The sequence below is a fragment of the Peromyscus maniculatus genome, chromosome 2 (assembly GCF_049852395.1).
Source record: "Peromyscus maniculatus bairdii isolate BWxNUB_F1_BW_parent chromosome 2, HU_Pman_BW_mat_3.1, whole genome shotgun sequence".
NCBI lineage: Eukaryota > Metazoa > Chordata > Mammalia > Rodentia > Cricetidae > Peromyscus > Peromyscus maniculatus.
The window spans coordinates 8335406-8359128 of record NC_134853.1 but is presented as its reverse complement, the minus strand read 5'-3'; the positions used below and the strand labels follow the sequence as shown (position 1 = coordinate 8359128).

The following is a 23723-nucleotide window of genomic DNA, read 5'->3' as shown; positions in this document are numbered from 1 at the left end:
CATGGAATTCATGTGTCTTAAATTTAGGCATTTTAGATTGTTTTTTGTAATGTTTTAAATTATGGTATAAAACTTTAGCTATCAATAAATAAAATATCTATTTATCTCGTTTAATCTTTCAAAGCATACATAATTTCCCAAACACTAAATTGGAATTCAATATAATTCTCAAATGTCAAATTCAGTGTATAGAGTTATGACCTTGTTGCCATAGAATAAGTGGCTTTGGGGGAATTTTTCTAAGAACCTTTAAAATATTTGTGTTCTATGTCATTGTTCTTTCATCTTCTTGTTCAAATACAGAGCTACATTCATGTACGTGAGTACATGTATGTGTACATATGCACACATACAAACACAAAGGGTTTTCCCTTCAGTCTAATAAATGAGAGGTACAAAAAAGTGGCCATGTGAAACATTCAAACTGAACCAACCTCTCTTATACTTAAAGAAAGTTAACATGACTCACAAAAACAAGATAAAATATGAAACATAATGAACTGCGTGTAATCGAGCTCCATCTTTACAAAAAGGGAAGAAAACCTAGAAACACTTCTACAGGTACATTGAGCTATGTTCAAGCTTTACCCAAGTGGCAGAGAGCAAGCAGGTCTTTAGGCTCATGTTCATCAGCCAACTTCTTCATCAGAATATTGATAGTAGCACATGAGTGACAGCTGTGAACTCAGTGCTTTGCCCCATCTCTTTCTGCTTCTCAGGGACACAGAATGTCAGACCTGCAAAAGGGACACATGCAGGTCCAGCTTAATTATAGCATTACTGAAATAGCAAGGTGGCTCTCATAACCTGAACAATTACTTACTGGTACCAAAATTAGCTTGTGTCATTTCCTTCCTATGTTGTAGTTTGTAAAGTATCACCAATTTGACAGGCTCTCACTACATTTGTGTCTTTAATTCCTGTGAAAAGGGATAAATACCTTTGATAACACGAGAGACTGTAGACCTAAATTCTTCGGGCCATCATTACCCATCTTACAACCATGCAATCACTGGGGAGTGTGAGGACAACACAACAATTAGGGAGGTTTTTCTGAAACAACGTTTAGGGAGACAAGATTGAAAATAACATTTGCAAACCCATTTAGGCTTTATATTAACTGTACTTTCCCCCACCCTCAAGAGTTTGGTAACATTCTTACATCCTTTATACTTCACTAATGTATATGTGTGAATCACAATTGTAAGTAAGTGAGCTACACTACTATGCTTGAAACTACCTTATAGAAATATTCACTAAATATTGAGTTGTTACATCTCATGCTTTGCCATCTGCCCAGGCTAAAAGAAGCTTAGTGGCATCACTTTCCATGTTTGATCTGTAAGTGTTTGCATGTCTTTTCTTACTTCTTTAACAGTGACCACAATGGCTGGACAGCTTTGCATCATGCATCCATGGGCGGGTACACTCAGACCATGAAGGTCATTCTTGATACTAACTTGAAGTGTACTGATCGACTAGATGAAGAAGGGGTAAGTATAGATCCCTCTGCCCAAATCAAAATCTTGACACAGAGCAAACATCCAGCTTGTGAGAAAGCCTTCTTCACAACCCTCTTTCCACCCCTTGCTCTACTCTCAGCCTTTTATTGAACTGTTTAAAAGCAGTCTCTTGAAGTGAGGAATAAGCAAAAGGAGACTAGAAAGTAGAGAACATTGAAGGATGTGTGTGAGTTGAAACTGTCCTTCACACCTGTAGAAGCCTATGAGTACACCTCAAAATTTTATCTCTCCCTATGAACCCCCCCAAAAAATTAATAAAGAGAGCAGAATTGAGTGTTTGTTCCCAAAGACAGTCATCTGACACAAAGTATAGCAATTTGAAAGGATTGATCTTGTTATCTTCCATTGGGGATTAGTCTAGTTTTTTTTTTTTCTGTTGCTGTGACAAAACAGCCTGACAAGGAACTTAGTGGGAAAAAGGGGTTTGTTGGACCTACAGTTCAAGGTTACAGTCTATCCCTGAGAGGGGGGGCATGAGGCAGGAACTCAAAGCACCTATACATCACATTCACAGACTAGAGCCAGGAGAAATGAATGGGCTCTTGCTGCTTGCTTTCTGTTCAGCAATGTTCTTCCAGCCTACAGTGGGCAGAGTCAGTTAAGACAATGTCCTCAAGATAATGCCCACAGGCTGATCAGATCTAGAGGACTCCTTAATTGAGGCTCTGCTCCTAGGCTGACCATAGTCTGTAGCAAGTTGACAATCCAAACCATCAGAATCCTCCTCTTGTCAACTTGACATATGAACACCCACATCACTTGTAAACAGTAGCCTTCCTTTCTTTAGTTCCAAGTTCTCACATTAATATTATATATGAAATATAATCCAATTTAAAAGTGCCAAGTCCTTAAAAAGCCAACTCTTTAAAAATCCAAAGCCTCTTTAAAAGTCCAAAGTCTCTTAAGTGTGGGCTCCTGTAAAAAATAAATGACATGCTTAAGCATTCTTATTCCAAAGGGAAATATGCTGGCTACTTTTATGTTGACTTGACACAAGCTAGAGCCATCTTAAGGGAGGGAACCTCAACTGAGAAAATGTCTGTATAAGGTTAAGTTACAGGAGATTTTATTACCTAGTGGTTGATAGGGAGGGCCCAGTCCATTATGGGAATGGCCACCTCTGGGCTGGTTGTCCTGAGTTCTATAAGAAAGCAGGCTGAGCAAGCCATGATGGGCAAGTCAGTAAGCAGCACTCCTCTATGGCCTTTGCATCAGTTCTTGCTTTCTGGTTCCTACTCAATTTGAGTTCTTATCCTGATGATCTGAGCACTCAATGGCTTTTCCAATCTAAAGTACCAAAATTCTCCAACAAAATAATTCAAAGCCATAAAAATTCATGAGATGGGGTTCATCATATCAACAACTCTATTACTCTGGTGCCAATTTCTGTTCTAGTTTTAATTCTGTTGTTGTGATAAAGCACCCTGACAACACATAAAAGAGGCTGTATCAGGCTTACAAGTCCATGTTACAGTCAATCACTGAAGGGAAGTCAAGGCAGAAACTCAAAGCAGGTAGCTGTATCACATACACAGCAGAGAACACAGAGAATTTAATGAATCTTGGCTTTCTTGCTCCCATATGGCCTTGTCTTTTCTAGTTCAGGAACTCCTGCTGAAGGAATGATGCTCCCCACAATGGGCTGGGCCCTTCTATAACAATCAACAATCAAGACAAACCCCTACAGACATGCCCACAGGTCAACCAGACCTAGACAGTTCCTCAAATAAAATGCTCTTTGTTGTGTCAAGATAACAATTAAATCGGCATTTCTCCTCATTTGTTTATAGAGTGCCAAAATGTGCATTTCCTCACAAAATGAGATAGTCCATCATGATTTCTATTTCTATTTTTAGAAATATTTTCGTATGAGAAAATGACAAATTGGCAACCTTATAATCATTTCTGACTTCTTAATATGCTTTTAGAACCCCAAGTTTGGAATTTAGAGTTCTAACAGGTGCTAAGTCCTCAGGGGTATGCACTTTTGTGCTCACTATTGGAGCCTTATCCTAAAAGCTTCTCGTTTGTCCTCGTGGAGTAATCTCACCAAAGAAGCAACACAGAGTACCACAAAGCAACTCTCTCTCTCTCTCTCTCTCTCTCTCTCTCTCTCTCTCTCTCTCTCTCTCTCTCTCTCTCTCTCTCTCTCTCTCTCTCAATGATAAACTCATTGTTTAAAGCTTCATTGTGAACATGAGGTTTAAATAGATATACTTGCTATTAAATAGTTAGCTTTGTTGATCATCCTTTTAAGAAAGTCAGCAATGAAACAAGGCAACAAAGCAGCCAGAGGACTCTCGCCACTCTCACCCCACTTTCCATGCTCTGTTTTTGGGTGAAGAACACAGCGCTCCACTTTGCAGCGCGGGAGGGCCACGCCAAGGCGGTTGCTATGCTTCTGAGCTACAACGCTGACATCGTCCTGAACAAGCAGCAAGCCTCCTTTCTGCACATCGCCCTGCACAACAAGCGGAAGGAAGTGGTCCTCACAACCATCAGGAGCAAGAGGTGTGTGTCTTCCCGTCTTTCTTGTGACCTGCTTCCTCGGGTAGCCTGAGAACCAGTGAGGGAAAGGACGTGCTCCAGCTTTGAACCAACATATGCAAATGCCCATTGTTCGGCTACTGCTGACAGTGGGAGCATTGCTTTGTCCTCAGTCTTGATTTCTACAAACCAAACATGACAGCCCAGTACTACCTGCTTAGCCCTTGGTGAGATGCCCGGGGTCCAGGCACAGGGAGCTCTTGGCAACAAGGTTACTGTCAAGCAAACTCTGGCCGTGACAGCTCTTGCCAGCACAAACTCCAAAACTGGGTGCTGATGAAAATAAGTCTAGGACTAGGGGAGCTATCCCATCAGGTAACCATGCCTGCCACCAAGCCTGAGTACCTGCGCTTGATCCTTAGAACTCATATGATAGAAGGAAAGAGCTGACGTCTACAAGTTGTCTGTTCTCTAACCTAAAGGCACACTGTGGTGCTTGTTCTTCCAGACAAACACAATCAATCAATCAATCAACCAATAAACAAATAAACACGGGTAAATAATAATAACAATGTGGAAAGTATGATAAGGTTACTAATGGCATTTAATGAAATGTCCCTTTATAATATGTGACCTTTTGTGGATATGCCTTTGTAAATCATCCTCTAAGGAGTTTACTCTTGTTTTTCAACTATTTATTTATTTAAAATTTTTTTGCATGTGTGTATATGTACCACATGTGTAGCAGGTGCCTGCAGGGGGCAGAAGAGCACGTTAGTCCCTGAAACTGGAGTTGTGGATGGTTGTGAGCCATCATGTGGGTGCTGGAAATTGAACCCAAGTCCTCTGGAAGAGCAGCCAGTGCTCTGAACCACTGAGCTCTAGCCCCTATAAAGAGTTTGAATGATGAAGTTAGATGGTGGTTTTTCCACTCTCTAAACACAGTTTCTCTATAGCAGCACAAATAAATATTCAGATAACCCCTGTCACCCATTTGGGAACACAAAGTGACCAATATTCGTATTCAAGGCTGATCTAGCCTTCATTTGGAGCCTGTGGAGTCTTAAGAAATTTGTTCACTTTGAAAGACCAGTGAATCAAACTGTTTATCCATCTTTTCTGATAATAATGCAGATATTCCACATGAATTTTACTCATAAAAAGTTTATCTGTGTTGGTAGCAGTAGTATCAGACTCATCTTACAAGTATTGTCTTAGAGATAAATGAGCTCGTCTTTACTTGCTATAGATTGAATTTCTCTTTAGAATACTAAGTACCTTCCAGTCCCATCTCTCTAGATGGTGGTGAAGAAACAGATGCACTCTGTAATGTGATGTCAGGATCTACCCACACTACTATATTCAACACATGTTATTTTTCAATTCAACTCAATGCACCACATGTATGCATGTACATGAGTTAAATATGGATGCCATACCAAGTTGCTGATTCAAGTATGTGAGCATGACTTTATCTGCCTAACACAATCACCTCCGAAGGAATTAGCATGTCAGAATTGCAGGTGAGAAAGAAGACAATGGCCTTGGCTTTCCTTCTTTAAAAAACAGTTAAAGAAAGAGACAGAACAGTCATGATAACAACTGTTCTGGACTTCACCTGCATTCCTAATCCCCATTAATGGATTAGTATAATATTGATGAATTGTTCTTGGTTCACTTGGCTCCATTGCAGTCAGTGTGTGTACATGATGTTTTAAGAATACAATTAAAGTGGGAGTTCTACTACAACTTTATGAAATCTTCAGTTTCAACTATATTGAAAACATGATTAATTAGTGTTCTTCTCTTATGAATTCCTTACAGATGGGATGAGTGTCTTCAAGTTTTCAGTCATTATTCTCCAAGCAACAGATGTCCAACCATGGAAATGGTAGAATACCTTCCTGAGTGCATGAAAGTAAGCTCCCTAAAGCAAAAGTCTTCATGGGTATGTGCTTGGCATGTAGTGTGGTAGGAGGACTTACACTTATAATCATGACCTCATAAAAGTAGTTTCTATCTTCACAGTTTTTAATTTTCAAAGTCTATGAGGGAAAATAGCCAACAAATATTTAATGAGGACCTGCTTAGAAAAAAGAATTCTAACAATTATTGCCTATAATATAATAAAATTTGGTAAATAGACTTTTCTTCTTCAAATAATTCAAGTTTAGGGCAGAGACACAGTGGTATTTGATACCTGAATGAAAGCTTTTTACAGTTGCATTTGTTTCTAACAGTTATCCTAAGATGTTTTCCTTAAGGATACAGGTACCTGACTTCCTATATAAATCAAAAGGCCCAGGACGGCCTTCTCAGAGAGCAGGAATCACTAGGTTGAACAGCAGCTACTTTTATTTGCAGAAGCCTCTCCCACATGGCACACTCCATTTCTTCTTTTTTGCACACTCTGCTCTAATGTTAAGTGGTAGTGGTTATATATGGTCATTCTTATGGAATTGTTTTCTTTGTACTAGGAAGATACTATTAAATATGTGTGTCTATTCAAACATAAAGATAAGTGTACGGCTTGATGAGCACTGCAGAACATGATTATGAGGCTCCTGCACCCCAGATGAGCATATAACCTAAAGGACCATATTAGTGACAGGAAGCAAATTCGTGGTATTAATGTAATATGGCCTTTCCTAGGGCAGCAGTGTCATTAGGAGAAAACTCCCAATTCCTTGTTCTTCCTGGAGAAGGATCGTGAAGCAGAGGAAAGCATGGGAATAGCTTGTAGATTATTGTAGACTCGAAATAAAATTCTTTCTCATGTACAATCTGCTCCCCCAATATCTTAACTAGGTTTTCTTTCTCAAAGGTTCTTTTAGACTTCTGCATGATCCCTTCCACAGAGGACAAGTCCTGTCAAGACTACCACGTAAGTTTATTTTATTAAGATAATCTGAAGTGTACTTCATAAAAATTGCTTGAAAATATGAAAGTGATGATACTGTAGTTCCACAATCTATAGCAGATGATGGGTATTGGCTTCATATTGCACTATTTATTTATGAGAGAATATTCTCCTTACATTCTGTTTCTCCCAAATATTTAGTTACTTTTTTTTTGAGACAGGGTTTCTCTGTGTAGCTTTGAGCCTTTCCTAGAACTCACTCTGTAGACCAGGCTGGCCTTGAACTCACAGAGATCCACCTGCCTCTGCCTCTGCCTCCCAAGTGCTGGGATTAAAGGCATGTGCCACCACCGCCCAGCCTCTATTTAGTTACTTCTAATGCCATTATTTAGTGTTATTTCCAGTATTTACATTTACTTACATATTTAATGGGAAGAGTGAATATCTAAAAATTCACATGTCTCATGACCAGTAATCCAGATGCTTCTCATGCATCTATGAAGCTATCTAGGACGTCCTGTCCTTCCTGGTTCTGAGAGTACAGAGTGGCAATCATTTTCTCTCAGGATTATGAATCTAGACCACCAAATTTTGGGTAGCTCAAATCATTTATGTAGACAAGGGTCTAAGTCATATAATTCTATTTTTTCCTCATTTCTGTAAAGAAATTAAAAATATCTTTGTAATATATTTATTTTTGTAATTTGCATGTAATAACTTAATTTCCTTTTCTCCACTTGAAATTACTAATAGTTACACCAGTTGACTTTCAGCAAAAATTTAAGCTTGCATATGTGATTTATCAAGAAGAAGTGACAGGGCACTAGACAGATCGCTCAGTATTTAAAGGCATTGGCTGCTCTTCCAGAAGAACCAGGTTCAATTCTCAGCACCATCATTGTGGCTCACAATTGTCCACCACTCTGGTTCCAGGTGATCCAATACCCTTTCCTGGAATTTGTCGACATTAAGCACACATGAAGTGTGCAGACATACATGATGGCAAAACATCCATAACATCTAAAATAAATAAATAAATCTCAACAAGAGTTTTAAAAAGAAGTAGTTGGAGATCTTTACTAAACTAATTATTAGACTAATATTTTAAATGTATGTCTTCCACAGATTGAATATAATTTCAAATATCTTCAGTGCCCACTAGCAATGACCAAAAAATTGACACCTACCCAGGATGTGAGATATGAGCCTCTGACAGTTCTCAATGTAAGTCTAGTGTTTGTGTTAGCTGACTTTTTTCCACTCAGACTCTGAGTTGCTTGGCTACAACATGATTGATGGAAATGGAAGAGCTCTGGGGAGACAGTTTTATAGTGCAATGATGTCCATACCTGCAATGCTGCCCAAGCCTGTATTTTTTCACTTTGGTATTTTCTAGCATTTATCTTCTCTGGGGAATAGCCTTTGTAGCTTAATATGTTCATCTGTCTAGCAGGATCCTTTTAACTGGGGTCTCTGTTACTCACCAAGGTAATGTGCTCTGAGTATTATGCTAAAATCAGTGTTTTTGTGAATGATAAAGGATCTGGTGGGTTCTCCTGTACTGTCCAGGTCATTAATTTCTCATTTTATAGTTCTGTGATAATTAAAATATAATTTTGAAATAGATACTAATAGTTACTAACAACACCCTCAAAAGCTTATAATGTATACATTATTTTAACTGCTTGTATGTGCCCTACTGATGAAATTCCTTCTAGAAAGACAGAATGAGGGTAAACTCTTGCCAATTTATCTATAATTTCTATTTCTGCTGCAACCTTATTTAAGATTAACAAGCTTATACCACATCATTGGGACAGAGATTAAAAAAGACATACTAAATCAAGTGGTTGCACCGTATAAAAATGATCTCTCTCTCTCTCTCTCCCTCCCTGCCTCTTCCTCCTCTCTCTCTCTTTTTTGAATTTTTTTTGAGGGGGATGTTGAAACAGAGTTTCTCTGTGTAGTCCTGGCTATCCTGGAGCTCTTTCTGTAGACCAGGCTGGCCTTAAACTCAGAGAGATCCACCTGCCTCTGCCTCCCAAGTGCTGGGATTAAAGGCCTGTGCCACCACCACCCAGCACATTTTTACTTTTTTGTGAAAGTTTGAACTTATCAAAATTTCTAAAATAACCAAATGTTGCACTCATAATACCATAATAACATCATAAATCAGAAAACAAAAGACTCAGTTCATCCTCAGCTGTTTAACAACATTGTGTTTATTACTTTTTCCTTGTTTTCAGGTCATGGTACAACATAACCGCATAGAGCTTCTCAACCACCCTGTGTGTAAGGAATACTTACTTATGAAATGGTGGGTACTAGTCTTCTGTTTAAAATGATGTTCCCTTTAACTCTACCCAGACTTCTAAGTAATTATATTGCAGTGGTATGTTGCTGTTTTAGATATTATTATGTTTTAGAATTTGAGTAGAGCAAGCATTGAAGGCAAATTTTGTCATTAAAAATCATTATGGTTATCTTTGACACTAAGATTTGAAATACATGATTTTTAATGTGAGACACAAACCAGCCTCATGGGTCATGAAGTTTAGTAAGCAGTGAGACAATAGGGGTGTCGTACAGAAAGGCTCAATTTGCAGCTATGACACATGGGCTGAAAACACTACTTTTCCATGAGTTGGTGATATTTGCATCGTCATTTGCTCAGCAACTGAGATTCTATCTCTGAAAATGAGGAAGGTGAATAGGAAGAACTTTGGTTGTAAAATACAAGGAATTTATAAAATAGATGTTCGAAATAGATCATTGCTATTTCTTCCATAGGTGTCCGTAAATATTTGTATTTGAGATGACTCAGTTGTGATTTGTTCATTGTTTTGTAGGTGTGCTTATGGCTTCAGAGCCCATATGATGAACCTAGGATCTTATTGTCTTGGTCTCATTCCCATGACCCTTCTTGTTGTCAAAATAAAGCCTGGAATGGCCTTCAACTCCACTGGAATCATCAATGAAACTAGTAATAATTTGGATCCAGTAGACACTCTGGTATTTCAAAACTTCAACATTTAAAATTAAGGAATGTAAAAATGTGTTTTTCTTTAGAAATAACAAGTTCACTATCATGATGTATCGGGACTTTGGTTATTATTAACAGAACTTACATGTGGTAAAAATTTCTTCTAAAACTTTCTTGGGTTGAGAACAAATATTAACAAATGGTCAATAAGACAATATGCAAAGAAATTGACGTCTAGCTAAAATGCTAAATGTGAGAACTTACAACTTTTCTGAAATAGCATGGACTTGTAATTATGGAGAATATAGGGAAAGGGGAATAGGAAGAGCTGTTGTGTGTGAGGTTTTTTTAATGAAATAATGGGAAAACTTTAGAAATAGTGATGATGCTGATGTAATGATGTGAATGTGTTTAATGATAGGATTTATATTTTAAAATGTTAAGGTGTATTTAAGACATAGAGTTTTTAAAATGGCAAATTGGGGGTGAGGTGGGAGGCAGCAAGATGGATTAGTGGTTAAAAGCACTTGTTGCCAAGCCTGATGCCCTGAGTTTAATACCCAGGACCAAAATGACAGGAAGAAAGAACCCATTTCTTGAAATTGTCCTCTGATCTTGACCTTCATGTTACAGCATGAGTGCATGCATGCATGCATGTGTGCACATACCATATACACAAAACAAGTAACAAATACAAACAATAAAAATTGCAGTAAATTTTATAACGTGTACTTTACCACAATTTTTAAAAATATATGTAGATCTGCAGATCTGTGCCCCTTCATAATTCACTTGGCAGTGTTTGAACATGCAATAATCAGGGTATGAAATGAGTATGTAACCTCTACTAATGAGATGAGTATTGGCATGATGATACTTTTCAGTTTAATGCAATTGTAGACAGTGCATAGAAGTGAAGCAGAAGTAAAATAAAATCTACCAGTGGAAAATGATGATGCAAATAAGATTTGTCTACTCTTGAACCCTTATAATCCTTTTGTCTTACATTTTTTTGTTTCAGAATTCATTTCCAATAACAATATGTATGGTTCTTGTTTTCTTATCAAGTATATTTGGATATTGCAAAGAAGTGGTCCAAATTTTCCAACAGGTACATAATTTAGTTTGTATTTCTAAACTATAACTATTTTAATATCGAGAGTATGAATTAACTAGTAAACAATTATTTAAATGGTATTGGTCATGTTCAATTCACACAACTTGACTCATATGGGAACTTCAAAATGTAGAAATCACATACTTTTTGGTCAGGTCACTCTGCCTAGCTGCACATATGAGGAAGAACTGCTCTGCCATTCCTGCTCCAGGAGGGACTGTCAGTCCACTGCGATCATCATGAAGGGCTTCACTGTGTTTGCTCCTGTACTATTTAAGATCGTTTGCCGAGAGTTATTTTAATTGTAATACTATAAATTTAATTTCAAATTGGAAATGTATTTTTAAGGAGCTTCTTCTACTTCAAACAGGTCTGTCTTTGAATCGTTGCCATAAGAGGAATGGTTTTTCTTTTTATTGAAAAACCAAATTGTTATAAAATATGGAAACTTTTTTTTGAGCTGAGGGTCTTACTCTGGCTGAATCTGACCTTGAACTCATGATCTTCTTGCCATCACTTCTGGAATCTTGGGATTTTCTGTATGTGCCACATACCTGACTCGGAAATTTATCAGGGCATTTTCTATTACTTTATTCTTATTTTTAAGATAATGAGTTAGGTGCACATTAGACATAAGAATTTTATTAACTATCCGAAGATCTTTTCTTTGATTGGCAACTGAGAAAGATCCTTTATTTCTAAGCATATAATTTGAATTTTTATAAATCATATCTCTTTTGTAGCATTACATTTTTGAAATTTTTCTTTGTTATATAATGTAAGTGCATGGATATCTGTATTAAAGACTTATGGAATTAATACAAATTTGTATTCACTTCCTATTATACATCACAAATACTTTCATGTGTATGTGAATTCTTTTTTTCAGTAAGTTGTCACAATCCTGAGAATCAAGTCGCATAGTTGGTTTACCTTAAATTATTTGGGGCACATTATTTAGACTCACTTATCTTCTTTCATCTTCCTAACTGAACATTTCAAATTATAGCTTAAAAACTATGTCATTATATAAATCCTCAGTTAGAGCTGATCTCCCTTTTTCTGGTTTATTTTTAAATGGTCTATGGTATGGAACATTTAATGTCTAGAATATTCTACTAAGCACATCATTTTGCTTTGGCTTTGTTCTCTGGTTAACTTTCAGCACAGGTCTCAAACTTCTTTATAGCTGGACTTGTTCACAATGCCAGAAATGTGTGTCTCAGGAATTATGAGACCAATCTGCAATTCTTTAGAAGTTCCCTTAAGCCAGGTGGTCGTAGCTCATGCCTTTAATCCCAGCACTTGGGAGACAAAGGCAGGTGGATCTCTGTGAATTAGAAACAAGCCTGGTCTACAGAGCAAGTTTCAGGACAGCCAGGGCTACAAAGAGAAACCCTGTCTCGAGAAACCAAAAATAAAAAAACAGCCAAACAAACAGAAGTCCCCTAAGAGGGAATATGCCATTTATCGAGAAAACTAACAAAAACATGCAGCATTTTCTTAGTTATCAGGTACCCAGAGCACTAGGACAGCCAGTGCATTCGCCACCTCTAGCACTGATTGTAAGTCTGACAGTTCAGAATGACAGATGTGATGCTTGGTCTTTAAAGCATACAAATGCCAGCTTTCTCCATGTGGTAATTCTCCACCCTTCTCTATCCAGAAAAGAAATTACTTCCTGGATTACAACAATGCTCTGGAATGGATTATCTATACAACCAGCATCATCTTTGTATTACCCTTGTTTCTCAACATCCCAGCATATATGCAGTGGCAATGTGGAGCGATAGCAATATTCTTATACTGGATGAACTTTCTATTATATCTTCAGAGGTAAGACCAGTTTGGATGATTTTTATATTCTTTAAACCTTTTTAATATCAAAGAAAGACTATTTTAAGTGATGTGAATTTGTAACTTGCTTCTCACTGTCTCCAATCATTTTAAATGTGAGGATGTTAATATATTAATCCTGAAGGGTGGGAGCCTCGGTGTGTAGACTGAGGCTTTAACTCCTCACTTTGGGACCCAATAATTATTTTTGGTGTATGTAATTGTGTAGAGGGAGCAGTTCTGCCTATGCAACAAGATGTTGTGTAGTTTGCAACATTCCAGATTTCTATCCACTAGACACTAGCTGCAGATCCCCACCCTCAGTGTAACAACCAAAAAGTATCCAGACATGACCATAGTCCCCTCAGTGCCAAATCTGCCATCATCAACAAGCCTAGATCAAACGTGGGCAGAAATGGAAATGAAAGTGTTAGCTACTCTTGTTTCATCTGACATTATTTGGTAAAAAATTTACTTTGAGTTAAAACACTCAAATTAATTGAATAAAAGTAATGAAAAACAGGGAATAAAATAATCTAATTTTTAAAAAAGTAGTAAGTGATTCAAGAGAGAGAAAGTGGCCCAAGTTCTCATCCCAACAACTGCTGATGCTGAGTTAAGCATCATTTTTAACATGTTTATGATGGCACTATCTCCATTGTGTCAAAGAAGAAATTTAAACACTGAATAGCAGCAATTTACTGAAGGTTTCAGCTAGTAAGCCGAGATAGGTTGGACCGGAGAGTCTTGGGTCTCCAGGGATATGCTTACCCCACTCTAATCTGCATCCCTGGAAACAGTGCAGCTATGCTGACTGAAGTGTGGGCCCTTGGAGAGGGAGGACAGGGCTTTGGGAAAAGGCAGTGACCCAGAAGGAACGCAGAGTCAAGTCAGGCACTGTCAGTGATCTGGCCACATTTCTGGTTCTCTTTGGGAACATAGCTAAATTTCCTTTCAGATTTTCCAAGAACTGTATTTTTTGATTGACATATAATATGTATACATGTTTATAAAGTACAAAGGGATGTTTATTTTCAGGTATAATTTAAGTAGTGGAAGCTTGTTATATGATGTGATTTTTTTAAAGAGTCTTTGACAAAGGAAGAGTACAAGCTAATGGCCAGATCTTGCACTTGTGTATCCAAGCATCACAGTGTAGTATGCTAAGGGTGGGTTGTAAGGATGGAGGAGTGTAACTGTGTACTTCGTGTCCTGTCTTGGGGGCTTCTGAGAACATGAGCTCCTTTACTTGGTCTCTACTTGAGCCATCACAGAATTTCTGTCCCTGATCCCTTTATTAAACAACAGGCCTCATTCTCTTTTATTTGGGTTGTGAGGGTTTCTGTTAATCACTTAGAGTAAACTGTCATCCCCTTGGTCAAGTGGTAAAACAAAGAAAGCTGGCATTAGTAAGAAATACTCTGCCCAGGGCTACACAGAGAAACCTTGTCAAAAAACAAATTTAAAAAAAAGGAAGGAAGGAAGGAAGGAAAGAAGAAAGGAAGGAAAAAAGAGGGAGAGAAAGAAAAAAGGAAGAATGAAAAAACAGAAGAAGAGGAGGAAGAGAAAGTGAGGGAGGAGGAGGAGGAAGCAGCCCAATAGTTTGAAAAGAAGATTTGGTTACTTGAAGATCTGCATTTATTACTTATTCCAAAATGCCTGGCTTCAGTGATCTCCTCTATTAAACCTCTTACCTGACTTACTTGATGATAAATACTGAATGAAACACCCCTTGACACCAGAGTGAGCAACTGCTTTAATACTTTTGCTTTTCTAGGTTTGAGAACTGTGGAATTTTCATTGTTATGTTGGAGGTGATTTTTAAAACATTGTTGAGATCAACGGGTGTGTTTATCTTCCTCCTATTGGCTTTTGGCCTCAGCTTTTACGTCCTCCTGAACTTCCAAGTGAGATATTTACATCTTTGGTTGATATCATTACTAGTAATATTGGAAATACATATTTATACTTAAATCCTAATGGCCTAGTAAATTAATAACTGTATTTGAATAGTTTGTATCTTATACATCTTTTAAATGACTTTATTGATGAAAAAGTATCATTTTATTAGATTTTTCTCTGGTCAAAAATTTATATTTAAGCACCAAAATGTGTTTTATATTTACTTTTGATGATTGTAGTTTGTTAATAATACTTCTCATGACTGTATCTTAAGAGTTACATGTGTGAATTTTAAAAGTATTCTTAGTATAATTCTCATCATTTAGTCATTCGGAAACCCTTTTTCATGATATGAGATTTTCATTTCCTGTTTCCTTTTCTTCTTTTCTCAGGATGCCTTCAGCACTCCATTGCTCTCCTTAATCCAGACTTTCAGCATGATGCTAGGAGACATCAACTATCGAGATGCCTTCCTAGAACCATTCCTAAGAAAGGAATTGGCATATCCAATTCTGACCTTTGGGCAACTTATTGCCTTCACAATGTCTGTCCCAATTGTTCTCATGAATTTACTAGTAAGTGATATCTCATTGCTCACACCATTAATTTTACTTGGAACATTTAATAATACTGTCTTAGGGTTTTCTATTGCAGGAAAGAGACACCATGACCACAGCAACTCTTGTAAAGAAAACATTTAGTTGGGGTGGCTCACTTACAGTTTCAGAGGTTCAGTCCATTATGATCATGAAGGGGAGCATGGCAGTGTACAGGCAGATGTGGTGCTTGAGCTGAGAGTGTTACATCTTTCAGGCAACAACTGTCTACTAACTGTCACACTGAGGGAAGCTTGAGAAAAAGAGACCTCAAGGTCCACCCCCACAGTGACACACTTCCTTCAGCAAGGCCATACTGCTTTTTTTGGTGGGGGAGGAGTTAAGGACAAGGTTTCTCTGTGTAGTTTTGGTGCCTGTCCTGGATCTCGCTCTGTAGACCAAGCTGGCCTCCACAGAGATCCTCCTGGCTCTGCCTCCCGAGTGCTGGGATTATCAAGGAGTGTGCCACCGCCGCCTGGTGGCCATACCTCTTAATAGTGACACTCCTTTTGAAGGGCCATTTTCTTTCAAACAACCACAAATACCAAGGATTCTTAACCCCTTAAACATCTATGTATTTGGGGTGTATTAGTCAGCTTTATGTTACTACAAGAAACTACAGAAGGAAGCAAACTTAGAAAGATAAGGTTTAACACCTCCTGCTTCCCATGGTCCAGAGACATGGTGTCCAGATCATGGAAAGTTTCTTAGTTCCTGCCTCCCCATCTTTGCTCTTTTTTACCTCCCACATCTTCCTCCAGGTGGCCTACATCCTCAGGGCACTTCATCTCTGTCATAGCGGTCATTGGAAGAGTCTACAATCTCATTTCTCTGCCGAATTCTTCCTAAGCATTTTCACTACAGTGATAGCTATTTAAAAGCTGATCATTTTGTTTTAAAAGTGGGCCTATTAAATTCATTTTCATAACTCTTTAGAAGTCTTAATCCAGTCCAAACCCATCTGTATGCTTGGCTCACCATCATCTTGATCTTACCCCATCCCCATCGTCCCCAGGACTGTTTCAGCTTTCCTTCATGCTTATGGAACTCTTGTGCAGGCTTTTCCTTTTTCATGGAAAACAATCCCACCAGAGGCTAACTGTAATCTTTCAAAGTTCAAGTGTCAGGTCTTTTGGACAGACTTCCTTAACCAATGACTCCAGCCCCATCACTCATTCTTCCACTTTGGCAGAGATCTTGCCAGAGTTTGAATGTTTAATCATCAAGATAATAGTATTAAAAGCTCCCAGGCCTTTGAATGACTATATCATAAGGACAGAGGACTCATGTGCAGGATTCACCTGTGTGAAAAAGTTGTGTTGGAATTTGTTACAATGCTTTTGTCTGCTATTCCTTGAGAATATATAAAAGACACTATGTACAACACTGAATCTGCTAATATCGTTTTAGACTTCCTGGCCCCAGAAATGGAAAAAACAAATTCACATTGTTTAGATTATATAGCATTTGGCCTATGGTGTTTAGTTGCTTATATACCACTTAGTCGATGGTGTTTAATTATTGACATTTGAATGGAAAGTAAGACCAATCTTAATTGCATTTTTTTGAGCTATGATTGATCTTTTGTCATATTATAGATTGGTTTGGCAGTTGGGGACATTGCCGAGGTCCAGAAGCATGCATCACTGAAGAGGATTGCTATGCAGGTAAGTATTATAATTATTAAACACATATTGAAATCAATACTCTTATGATTACTTGTATATAAGAAAGCTGATTTTCTAAGTGCACCATTTCTTAATATAGGTGTCTCTCCATATTGAGAATTGCCACCTGTGCCTGTTTGTGTGTTCTTGTTATAATTAAAAGATAAGGGATTGTCAAAAAACACCTTGGAGTAATCTACTCAGAAAAATTGAGAAAGTGTCTGACAACTCATATCAGGTTAAGTTATAGCCAACTGAAGAAACTAGCTTAATTATATGCTGAGCCAAATGCAACATTGATGTGAGGGTGTGTTTGTGTGTGTGTGTGTGTAGATATGTGTTTGTATGTGTGTGTATATGTGAATGTATCTGTATGCATGTGTGTATAGGTGTGCATGTGTTTGTGTGTCTCTATATGTGTGTATATGGGTGTGTACATATAGGTGTTTGTATGTGTGTGTCTATGTATGTGCATATATGTACATGTGTGTGTATGAGTGTGTACATGCATGGATATAAATCTGTGTAAGTGTGTATGTATGTGTTTTTTATGTATATGTCATGTATGTGTGTGTAGGTGTGAATGTAGGTATGTATGTGTAGATGTATGTGTGTATCTGTGTGTGTATGTGAAGGTATATGTGTGTAGGTGTGAGTGTTCTATCAGGCTGATCTTGAACTCATTTTGTCACTCACTTTGGCCTTGAATTAATAATCCGCCTGGCCCAACCTCCTGAGTCCTGGGGTTACAGGCCTGTGTCACCATAACCCAAATGATATGAGGATTTTTTCTTATTACAGCCCAAATGTTCCATTCAGAAGCTCTCCTGAAAGTTTGGCATGTGAAGCATGTGTAATTAAGTACTCATGGTCAAGGTGTGATCCCATCCATCATTGACTTATCTTTGCCTTGGCTCCACACTGTCCTGCAAACTGGTTTTATGTATTGTTAAAACCAAGTAACATGTCTTCCTAACATACATGCTGTTCTCCTGGCTGGCATCAGGGCTCCAACCTTTTCCTTTTCTCAGAATAGAAGTTGACTCCAATATTTAAACAGTCTTATAGCCTGAGGCCTGGGGAGAGATGGAGTCCCTCTTTAAAATAGCTTCTCTTCTGTCTGGGTGTTTGCACTGCCTATGGAATGGGTGAATTAGTGGAGAGATGGTGGGCAGTGAATAATGAGGGCCTGGAGATGTAGCTCTAGGATAAAGGCTTTGGCTAGCATTGAAAGACATTGGGCTTGATCTCCAGCAAATTATCATAAAAATCAAAACAAGTATCTGACCAGAATTGCAAGCAAAGCACAAGAAAACACAGCTTTTTTGTTTTGTTTTGTTTTTTCGAGACAGGTTTTCTCTGTATAGCTTTGCGCCTTTCCTGGAACTCACTTGGTAGCCCAGGCTGGCCTTGAACTCACAGAGATCCGCCTGGCTCTGCCTCCCGAGTGCTAGGATTAAAGGCGTGCGCCACCACCACCCGGAGAAAACATAGCTTTTTTAAAATGGAAACTAATTTACAGTATGCAAAGGGTGGTGTACATCATAAAAATAAATGGTAAGCCAGATAGTGAGTGTGTCTTACTTGAGGCACACTTCATTTACGGCACCTTGCTCAGGAATGTCGTTATAGCTCACTATTCATGAAAGCCATTGAAATCCTAGGTGTTGAAAGCAGTGTGGTCTTAGATTAGAAAGCGAGTGCCGCTACACAGTTGTCACAACCACCACATCCAGAGAGACACCAAGGGCTAGAGATACAGGACAAATGGAAGATTGAGGGTTCCATGGAAGACAATGGGAGCTCTTAGCTGAGCATGTGTAAGGGCCTGGGTTGGACCCCCAGTACTGCCAAAAAATTAATAAACAATATGAGAATTAAACTAAATACCAGCTCAAAACAGAAACATTAAAGAGATGAAATACTGTGTCTCCAAAGAGAAGTTATATTCAATATATATCATGGGTAAAACTTTCTGCCCTGCTAACATACGGAGAAAAAAACACAGAAGGATTGTAGGCGTGATAGTTGCATTTTGGTTTTCCTTTTGTTTTGTGCATTGAACTGCGTTTGTGTGTTCACTTTGTATCTCCCCAGCTAAGCAATCCCTCCTCTCCTGTCCTGGGCACATCATACCATTCAAACTTCCCAGCAGTGCTGAACTCTTGGCGTTGTAACACCCTGAGCATACAGGCTGTCTCGTTCTTCTTTGTATCTTCAGTGTGGATTACAGCCCCTGCCTGAGCACTAAACATTCACTTGCTAACATTGAATCCTTCAGTCATTTCTTCGACTTCACTTGTGGATTGCTCTGGCCTCGTGGGGGATGAGGCGAGAGAGGGACAAGTAGATGACTGAGCTAAGTGGAAGGTGAAGGAAGCCTGGCCAGCTCAGTCACTGGGTATAAATCAGGACACGGGAATCCACTTTTATTTTGCTCTTGAGGTGATTGCTTCAGAGACTAATTAATGATTCATTAATAAACCCAATATACATTTTAGGTGGAACTTCATACCAACTTAGAGAAAAAGTTGCCTCTCTGGTACTTACGCAAAGTAGATCAGAAGTCCACCATCGTGTATCCGAACAGACCCAGGCATGGCAGGATGCTGGTAAGTACTCTTAAGGAAGAGCATACCAAATAATGTTGTATGACAGTCATTCACTGTGCTGACCTTAGCAGTATCCCTGGGAAGACTTTGGGTCTGCTCTGCCTGTGGGAAAGAAGTGGTTGTATTTTTGCAAGTGCATAACACATATGAAAGTATCAGGATGTCAGGAGGGAGACATCTGTTTATGCACAGCATCACATCCCTGTAAGCTCAGGCAGATAGATGGGCAGGCTATACCCTTTTAGTAGCTGTCTACAAGGGCAGGTATTCATTTGCTTTTCCTAATCACTTGCCACATACTTTTATGTGTAGACTTATATTCAGATGTGTGTGTTTAAATGCAAATATAGAACACAAAGTAAAGAACATATATGAGAATGTCTACTTTAGAAGTCATGTAAAATAATTAAAGACCAAGTAAGGCCAGTATATTATACGAAAGAAGAACCATACTAAAAGTCACAAGTTCTAGATCCTAATTCTGTCACACCCAGGCTGCTCACATCTTATGACTCTTCTTTCTGAGTTCTTTGTAGGTTGATTTTACCTTGTGTAGTCACAAAATCATAATCTCTGCACATTAGTTTAGGTATTATTTTAACTCCAAGCTATCCCCTAATCTTGTACATGGTTGCACCTAAGCCCAGAATATCCATAATTCATTTCTCTAGCTGAGAGCTTACTTTTGAGGTCCAGGCCCTGCATTCAACTGACCACTTTTAAGATTCTACTCATCTGTCTCAAAGCGTCTTTAAACCTAGCATACCCAAAGCCAAACTTCACTTCTGCCATGCTTCACCTTCTCCTCCCCACGGAGAAAAGGTCCCAGTGTTCCCCTAGGTTTCACTGCCGCAGTTCATGCACTATTCACCAGCCTAGGTGGGCTAGCCATCCTGGTTATGTAAGACATCCCCTTACTTCTTCTTCTTCTCCCCTCTACTCCACTCTATTTCTAAACATAGTTCACTTGAATTCCTTCATGTCCTGGACTCCTAGAATTATCTCATTCTTGGCCATTTCACATCTACACCTGACCTTCTCTAGTCGACTATGATTTAAAAGACACTCGGTGAAGCTGGGGTACAGCTCAGTGTTAAAGAGGTTCCTCAGTACCTGCAAGGCCCAGTGTTCTGTCCCTGCTACCAGGGAAAAAAAAGATAACACTAAGTAAAAAATTATTAAAATTTAACTTCAGAAATGTCTATATGGGAAATACTGTTCAGCAGTTGAATTGTGAGCAATTATGAGGCAGAGCAGTTTCAAAGAATTAACACCTTGTATATGGAACAGTACTGCTCATAATGCAGAATGGGCATTTTTCATGAGAATTTGTAAAATGGTACAACAAAGTCCTTTCTTAACAGCCCCTCCCACCTTTGTGCCTTCTGTATCATTTGCATTTTTAAATTTTTCTATTATGGATGACTTCACTGTAGCTATTGGCCTGATGGTTTCCTAGGTAGATGAGGAGCTTTGTAAGGCCATAGTGGTAGCCTAGGAAAATTTGTCCTGCTGAACCTGACTTGGGGACTGAGCTTCGATGCGTGCTCATGAAGTAGTTCTGAATTTAATTCACCCTTAGTAACTACTGTGTTTTACCCACAGCGATTTTTTCATTACTTTCTTTGTACACAAGAAACACGGCAAGAAGTGCCAAACACTGACATGTGTTTGGAAATGGAAATATTGAAACAGAAATACAGGTTTGTATTTCTCCATCTATCTTCATGTGGGAAATTGGGTACAGTTACATTATGATACTGGTATTTTTCTCGTATATGAAATTAGGCTTTATTGAGGGACATTGCTCATGCACTGAAAATCAAGAGACATATTTTAGGACTCTATTTGTGACCATTCACCAGCCAGTTTGCCATCCAAGGAATAAATGGATAAGAATTAAATGCTAATTTCCTTACTATTGGGTTCATTATCATAAGCCATATTCTTCATGAGCCAACTGGGTTCACATAACAGAACCCTAAAAAGGTTTGGAGAATCCCTTGAATAGCTACCTAGTGGACAGGAGATGTGCAAGAGGGCTCTACAGTTTACCTGAGTTTAGATTCCTGATCAACTATTTAGTAACTATGTCCATGGGAAGGCTGCTTAACCTTTCTATGCATGTTTCATATCAGTAGCTAGAAACAACAGCTGGTCAGAAAGTAGTCCTGTAACTTAGGGAAAATCACTCCCACTTCAGGAATGGATGGCGACAATGAGGCTACAAGCTGAGCCGTTACTTGGTGCCGATCATTTCTAGTCCCTCGTTCTTGCCGCAGTCACAAGGGCTAAGAAAGGGGAAGGGATTAAAAATAAGTTCCTGACACATGTGTGCTCTTACAGACTGAAGGACCTCACTTCTCTCTTGGAAAAGCAACATGAACTCATCAAACTTATTATCCAGAAGATGGAAATCATCTCAGAGACAGAAGATGAAGATAACCATTGTTCTTTCCAGGACAGATTTAAGAGGGAGAGGCTGGAGCACATGCACAGCAAATGGAATTTTGTGTTGAATGCAGTTAAGACAAAACCACACTAAATATTATTATATAGTATATATTATAAATATATTAGTCCTAAGCATTAGTCACTCAGACCTTTAGTGGGGTGCCTTATGGGAGTGGGAGACCTACTGCTTGACTTACTTCAGTGAATGTCAGTTTGGAAAGAGCAAAGAAATAGGAGTTGGACAGATGTCACCGTCACTGCATGGGAAACTGTAGTTCCTGAAAATGATATATTTATCGTTTATGTCAATCACCACGTATTGGGAATATCCTTTCTGACATATTCAAGTTGGACTTTAATGAAGGGTAATCTTATTTGACTGAATTGAAAGCAAAGTTGTTAGAACACACATTATGAAGGACAAGAATAAATGTAATTATTAAGCCAGGACACAAATGTCAATATAAGATTCCTATTTAATATATGCTGATATAATATAATTAGATAACTATAGTTATATATAGTGGTATATATAGTGGCATAACTATATAACAGGAGATGCCTATAGTCCCAAGTATTAGATTCAAACTTCTACCATGTAAAGCCTTCCTGTGTTAGAACCTGGGGTGGGACACTGTAATCTGTTTCTATGGTCCCTCCCTTCTTCAGCTTCACATTAGCATCACCCTGAGACACTTGACTGAAGTCCTAATTAGTAGACTGTGGTAAGTGTGAATGTTATAGTCGCTGTGTGTTCCCTCTGTATTTACTTTGTCAATTGTGGTGGTTTAAATGAGAAATGTTGCCCATAGGTTCATGCGTTTGAACACTTGGACCCCATTGGTGTTGCTGTTTAGAGAGGTTTGGCAACCTTGCTTGCTCTCTACTTTTTGGGTGTGGATGAAAAATGTGATCAGTCAGATTCCTGGTCCTGCTGCCATGACCTCTTGTCCATTATGGACTCTTCCTTTGGAACTGTAAGCAAAAATAAACTGCTTTCCTTCAAATTTCTTTTGGTCATGGCATTGTATCAGAGCAACAGAAAGTAACTTGTATACCAATGGTCTTAATACAGGATAATACCTACACAGTCATTCCTCAGGGATAGCAGTATGGATTTTTGTTGCATTTAGCTTTTTGAAAATTACAAACGTGCCTTCATCAGATCCACACTGTTATTTCTTTCATGTGTAATACAAAAGTGTGAATTCACATACCCCAGCATGGAACTTCATAAAGTGATTCTCATGTTTATTCACTCACCAACTCCAGAAGACATCTACTCCATGAACATGACTTTAGCTATGCATGTCCATATGTTATATGTGGACAGGGTTGTTCTGAGTGTTTTTATATTCATAGATGTTATTGTTTTGCGTCTCTTTTTCTATTTGTTATTCTTTCCCACTGGATGTTATATTTAGGTTACAAGATAAATTGTACCTCATGTCCATATAGTGTAGGGCCTCTGACAGTCCATCTTATTTTGTGCACCCACCACAGTATACTTACATGGTCTAAGAGATGGCTATATTGATGGTCTCCACCTTCTTGCTGCCAAATACATCCAGTACAAGTTCAACACTAGGTGTTGCATAGCAACTTGTAATATTATAAACTGAGACAATTTTACAATCATGGCCCAATAGAACACATGGCATGGAGACATAGAGGCAGTGTTCTACG

At 38.5% G+C, this 23723-nt stretch overlaps 1 protein-coding gene across 1 annotated transcript in view; it reads left to right on the top strand.

Moving 5' to 3' along the window:
* The window catches only part of Trpa1 (transient receptor potential cation channel subfamily A member 1), a 44724-nt gene extending 21791 nt beyond the window's left edge, over positions 1-22933 (top strand). Inside the window, exons 13-27 of the mRNA XM_006974737.3 lie at positions 1379-1493; positions 3868-4034; positions 5835-5928; positions 6835-6894; positions 7996-8094; positions 9117-9187; positions 9720-9882; positions 10875-10964; positions 12637-12806; positions 14584-14713; positions 15101-15283; positions 16903-16971; positions 19473-19583; positions 21189-21286; positions 21930-22933. Coding sequence (XP_006974799.2) covers positions 1379-1493; positions 3868-4034; positions 5835-5928; positions 6835-6894; positions 7996-8094; positions 9117-9187; positions 9720-9882; positions 10875-10964; positions 12637-12806; positions 14584-14713; positions 15101-15283; positions 16903-16971; positions 19473-19583; positions 21189-21286; positions 21930-22128 — 1819 coding nt within the window. The 3' untranslated portion in view covers positions 22129-22933. The remainder of the gene's footprint in view (positions 1-1378; positions 1494-3867; positions 4035-5834; positions 5929-6834; positions 6895-7995; positions 8095-9116; positions 9188-9719; positions 9883-10874; positions 10965-12636; positions 12807-14583; positions 14714-15100; positions 15284-16902; positions 16972-19472; positions 19584-21188; positions 21287-21929) is intronic.
* Positions 22934-23723: the final 790 nt, after the last annotated feature.